General features: G+C 34.2%; 1 protein-coding gene across 1 annotated transcript; it reads left to right on the forward strand.

The window, feature by feature from the left end:
- Nucleotides 1–54: 54 nt before the first annotated feature.
- LOC132750464 (probable serine/threonine-protein kinase roco11) lies at nt 55–6,041 on the forward strand. The gene is made up of 5 exons (XM_060740459.1): nt 55–145; nt 1,543–1,737; nt 2,520–2,666; nt 4,790–4,954; nt 5,940–6,041. Exons 2-5 carry the CDS (start codon nt 1,597–1,599, stop codon nt 6,039–6,041), a joined length of 555 nt encoding a protein of 184 aa, XP_060596442.1. The 5' UTR covers nt 55–145; nt 1,543–1,596.
- The last annotated feature ends 523 nt before the right edge of the window (nt 6,042–6,564 follow it).

Consider the following 6,564-nt stretch of genomic DNA (forward strand, 5'->3'; position numbering starts at 1 on the left):
TTTTTGACATAAAATGCTTAGAGGAAATATGGAAATACATGATTATATTTTAGGGTGGAGAAGTTTCGTCTGCCAGAAGTGAACCTTAAAGCCAGGTAACCCTCAAATTGTTGGATTTCATTATGTCAGCTCATACACAGGAATTGTAAGTCATTCATAAATAGTTGTAGCTTATTATTGAAGATATAATGATGATAATGAACAAATATTGTTAAGCAGTATCAGTTTATATTTTTTTAACGCCTCCGTGGTCGAGAGGTTAGAGTCGATGACTTCTAATCCAGTTACCACTCTAATGTGGGTTCGATCCCCAAGAGATGCTTTGGTAGTTTAGTGTGGAGGAAGGTAGTCTAGTACTGGTGTTACTCTCCAGGAACGATGGTTAGGACACTACCTGCTTATATGACTAAAATACTGTTAAAATACTGTTAGGAAAAGGCGTAAAATCAAACAAACAAACATTTAAAAATGCATTTCATATAGGTTTTTTTTCCCTGTCACCTACATAATAGATCTTTATCAATGCACTCTGCTATTAGTTTTCTCATAGTTTAAACTCAATGATTTATCACACAGTTTTTATAACTTAGTTAAAATTTGAGCTTGATTGTGATGTAACATTTGTTTGAACAACTATGAGGTATCTTTGTTGTAAGTTTCATTTAGCATTGTTTATTTCAGGGGGTGGATTGTTGTAAGGTTCATTAAGTATTGTTTATTTCAGGGGGTGGATTGTTGTAAGGTTCATTAAGTATTGTTTATTTCAGGGGGTGGATTGTTGTTAGGTTAATTAAGTATTGTTTATTTCAGGGGGTGGATTGTTGTAAGGTTCATTAAGTATTGTTTATTTCAGGGGTGGATTGTTGTAAGGTTCATTAAGTATTGTTTACTTCAAGGGGTGGATTGTAGTAAGGTTCATTAAGTATTGTTGATTTCAGGGGGTGGATTGTTGTAAGGTTCATTAAGTATTGTTTATTTCAGGGGGTGGATTGTTGTAAGGTTCATTAAGTATTGTTTATTTCAAGGGGTGGATTGTAGTAAGGTTCATTAAGTATTGTTTATTTCAGGGGGTGGATTGTTGTTAGGTTCATTAAGTATTGTTTATTTCAGGGGGTGGATTGTTGTAAGGTTCATTAAGTATTGTTTATTTCAGGGGATGGATTGTTGTAAGGTTCATTAAGTATTGTTTTTTTTCAGGGGGTGGATTGTTGTAAGGTTCATTAAGTATTGTTTATTTCAGGGGGTGGATTGTTGTAAGGTTCATTAAGTATTGTTTATTTCAGGGGGTGGATTGTTGTAAGGTTCATTAAGTATTGTTTATTACAGAGGGTGGATTGTTGTTAGGTTCATTAAGTATTGTTTATTTCAGGCGGTGGATTGTTGTAAGGTTCATTAAGTATTGTTTATTTCAGGGGGTGGATTGTTGTAAGGTTCATTAAGTATTGTTTATTTCAGGGGGTGGATTGTTGTAAGGTTCATTAAGTATTGTTTATTTCAGGGGGGTGGATTGTTGTAAGGTTCATTAAGTATTGTGTATTTCAGGGGGTGGATGATCTCAGACAAACCATCATAAGCAATACTTTACAGCAGAAATATATGGGTGAAAAAATTCCTGAAGCTTGGCTTACACTAGAAAAACGTCTGATTGCTTATCATGAGGAGAAAAGAGTAGACATTCTACCATTCAAACAACTAGAAACTATCAGTGCTACATGTGGTATATTTGACAGAGGGGAGGTAATTTATAATACTTCAGTCTTATCTTTATATGGTTAATTCTGAAAGAAATCTTAATAGACTTATATAAACAACTGTTGACTGATCTCTCCTTATGATTTTAAATATTTTGTGTATTACTAAGATAAATGATCAGTACCAACTTTACTTGCTAAGCAACTGGTAGAAGATTTATAGTTACCAATATCATATTTCACTGGTTAGACACAGGATATGTAACTTGCTATTGCAACATCACAGAATAATCCTGGCTTCCTATTCTACACAATGTTCAATTTTAAAGTCATTTATATGTTGTTTTTATTTTATTCCAGAATATTTTGTCCTTACTTCTATATATGCATTTACAGGAATAATGGAACTAAGAATGTATATCCAGTATAAATTTTGACTGCTTCAGATACAATATACTTTAGATAGATAGATAGATTTATTTCGGCAAAGGAAGCATATACATAGTTGACAATATAACATAGGATAAAATAATGAGCATTATTAAATACTATATCACATACGAGTAAAATTATGACATGCTCACCAAAACCAAGGATAACACAAAAAAGGGCAAAAAAGCTCTTATTTCCATTGTGGTCCTTTGTATTGGCGGCATGACATAGAGAGGCAAACCTAAATATAATCATGTTTAACCATAAAATTCGTACAATCTCAATATAAGCCATTAATTTTACTTAGTAGAGAAAAAAATATAAAATGAACTTTCATTGTGATATATATTGTAATAATACAAACTATAATATATTTGTTTATGATATTTATTACAGTTGATTCAAGCGGTACAATTCCTGCATGATTTAGGTGCTGTACAGTTTTTTGATACAGATTTTCTACGAGACATGATTGTGATTTATCCACAGTGGATAGTGGATGTAATGGCATGTTTAGTTACAGTACATCAAGGTGCAGTCAAGGTATATTATTATTACCTTTTCTTGTATATACCACCTTGGGTTTTCTTGTGGTAGTGAGCATGTCATTCTGCCATAATAAGTAAAGTTATAAATTAATAGCAAACTAAAAGACAAAAATGAAAAATAAATATATTAGTGTCTGTAATATCTTATTGAAAATTGATTAATATGTTTGCAAGAAAAAATAATCAAACACTAGCTAACATCACAGGTGAGAAAATTGGGAATATCTGGCACTCTATTTATTAGTATTTGCTTAGCAGAAACTTAACATATTCCCTATATTGCCATAAACTGATACACTCTGACAAAGACTCTTTATTGCCATAAACTGTTACACCCTTACATAGTCTCTATATTTCCATACTGATACACCCTGACATATTCTCTATACTGCCATAAACTGTTACACCGCACATAGTCTCTATATTGCCATAAACTGTTACACCCCACATAGTCTCTATATTGCCATAAACTGTTTCACCCTTACATAGTATCTATATTGCCATAATCTGTTACACCCCACATAGTCTCTATATTGCCATAAACTGTTTCACCCTTACATAGTATCTATATTGCCATAAACTGTTACACCCCACATAGTCTCTATATTGCCATAAACTGTTTCACCCTTACATAGTAGGCTGTGACTAAAAAAAGGATTGGAGCACCACACTAAATACCGTTTTCCGGTATATACCGGACAAGGCGCTTGAATGATAAAATGCTAAAATCTTGTCTTTTTACCCAACGGAATGAACTTTAACAGGTCTAATTCATCTTTTCACACCGAATAAAGTACGATAATCAAGGAAAAATGTAAAAATCAGCGAAAAAAACGATATTTGTCTATTTTGTGATCATGATTTCTGCAAGCGTCTAGAGGTACTGCTCCAATCCTGTATTGAGCTAAATCCTACATAGTATCTATATTGCCATAAACTGTTACACCCCACATAGTCTCTATATTGCCATAAACTGTTTCACCCTTACATAGTATCTATATTGCCATAAACTGTTACACCCCACATAGTCTCTATATTGCCATAAACTGTTTCACCCTTACATAGTATCTATATTGCCATAAACTGTTTCACCCTTACATAGTATCTATATTGCCATAAACTGTTTCACCCTTACATAGTACCTATATTGCCATAAACTGTTTCACCCTTACATAGTATCTATATTGCCATAAACTGTTTCACCCTTACATAGTATCTATATTGCCATAAACTGTTTCACCCTTACATAGTATCTATATTGCCATAAACTGTTTCACCCTTACATAGTACCTATATTGCCATAAACTGTTTCACCCTTACATAGTATCTATATTGCCATAATCTGTTTCACCCTAACATAGTATCTATATTGCCATAAACTGTTTCACCCTTACATAGTATCTATATTGCCATAAACTGTTTCACCCTTACATAGTACCTATATTGCCATAAACTGTTTCACCCTTACATAGTATCTATATTGCCATAATCTGTTTCACCCTAACATAGTATCTATATTGCCATAATCTGTTACACTGCACATAGTCTCTATATTGGCATAAACTGTTACACCTCACATAGTCTCAATATTGGCATAAACTGTTACACCCAGAGAAAGTCTATGTATTGCCATAAACTGTTACACCCATGCTAGATATTCAGGTCTTTATTTGTCTATGTTTGAATGTCACAGCATTGAATTGGGGGATATTAGAATAGTATGATACTTGACTGATTAATAAGTCAAACAAACAAAAGCTTGGATTAATGCTAAGCTGTATGAGCACATCTTTTGCACCCACTAGTGTCCTAGTTACATTGTTTATTGTACTTGTTTAACACATTGATTAGGTGTTTTAGCAGATAAAGCACGTTATCAATATTCATGTAATTTTTTATGATAAGCAATAAAATACAATTTTAGGGCTTTGACCAAGATCTGTGTGCATTATAATGAGTTTAGCATTATAACAGTATTTGGATTGCAGTGTATTTATATGATATAGGAGATAAAAAATGGTTCTTTTTTTATTTATTAATTCTTTTTATTTCTGACAAATAAGGACATGAAAATACAATATAAGATATAATATAATATAATTTTGTTTTGTTTTTTAGGATGGTAAAATGTTGTTGAAGGACATAAGTAAAGTATGGGAGGATTATCCTAGTGAGCTACACCCTTGGTTACTACGGTTAACAGAAGAGTTTGACCTGACATGTTCACTACCTGATGAAGAAGCCAGTATTGTACCATGTCTGCTTCCTGATGGTGAACCACAGGTAAATGCACCTGCTATATTTTATAAACTATTATATAGAATGTTTATTGTATATTTGACCCGTGTCATGACAAAGTCCACATAGTGCGTTTGCCACTGGCAGGGATCAAGATCGGCCTGCGCATCCTCGCAGTCTGATTACGATCCATGCTGTTCACTATCAGTTTCTCTACCTGTCTAGTGTTGGTGAGCAAACAGCATGGATCCTGATCAGACTGTGCAGATGCGCAGGCTGGTCTCGATCCATGCTGGTCTCAAACGCACTATGTTGGTTTTGTCATGTATTGGCTCATTTCTTCATGATATAAGTTATAAAGCATTTTGTATGGAGAGAATCATGTTAAACAATACTGTCATGTTCTCAAAGAATCCGTAGATTCTGTACCTTCTATATTCCTAGTCTTTAGCTCGCCTATTTAAAGATTTTGAGAGCCATTGAACTCACCCTGTAGTTGGTGTTTAGTGTCGTCATCACACTTTGGGTAAGTTTAATGTTTGCAATAAGATAAAGAAATTAGGAATCCCTAAAGAAAGTCCAAAACAGCAAAATTGAAAATGTTGCAGGCTCCCTTTGATTGAGTCTGTTTAAAGACTACTCAAGGGAATTGGTTGAAACTTCACACACTGTTTTATTCTCTGGTATTATCTGTCTTAATGTGCACAGGTCCCATTACTCTTGTGTGACCTTTTTACAGAGTTATGCCCTTTTCCTAACTGTCAAGCACTAAGAATAGTTGAGTTTGTCGTCTAACAGATAGTTCTTGTTCAGTTTTTGAACAAAAATATTTCTTTTATGGTTAAAGCCAGCAAAATTTGCTTTGCACACGTTGCTAGCTCATTTTTGACAATAGAATTGTTAATTATTTCTCACAAAGCATGTAACATTGTTTCAGATAATTGAAATTTACTATATATTAAAATGATTAACACATTACTATAATTATATTTATAATGATAACATATATTTTTGTATGTTGTTATAACAGTATGATTGGCCACATGCAGATCCTAGGAAGAATATCCGAGAATCAATGACTGTATACAAGTTCCAGTACCTACCAGCTGTCTCTTTTATCGAGCACAGGTAAAACATGTACATCAACACAGTTCTGGTGTCTACCAGCTGGTCTCTTTAATCAGGCACAGGTAAACATGTACATCAACACAGTTCTGGTATCTACCAGCTGTCTCTTTAACCGAGCACAGGTAAAACATGTACATCAACACAAGTTCTGGTATCTACCAGCTGGTCTCTTTAACGGAGCACAGGTAAACATGTACATCAACACAGTTCTGTCTACCAGCTGGTCTCTTTAACGGAGCACAGGTAAAACATGTACATCAACACAGTTCTGGTACCTACCAGCTGGTCTCTTTAATCGAGCACAGGTAAAACATGTACATCAACACAGTTCTGGTGTCTACCAGCTGGTCTCTTTAACGGAGCACAGGTAAAACATGTACATCAACACAGTTCTGGTATCTACCAGCTGGTCTCTTTAACCGAGCACAGGTAAACGTGTACATCAACACAGTTCTGGTGTCTACCAGCTGGTCTCTTTAACCGAGCACAGGTAAAACATGTACATCAACACAGTTCTGGTCTCTACC

This window comes from Ruditapes philippinarum, unplaced genomic scaffold (genome assembly GCF_026571515.1).
Source record: "Ruditapes philippinarum isolate M1 unplaced genomic scaffold, ASM2657151v2 ctg630_1_1_1_1, whole genome shotgun sequence".
NCBI lineage: Eukaryota > Metazoa > Mollusca > Bivalvia > Venerida > Veneridae > Ruditapes > Ruditapes philippinarum.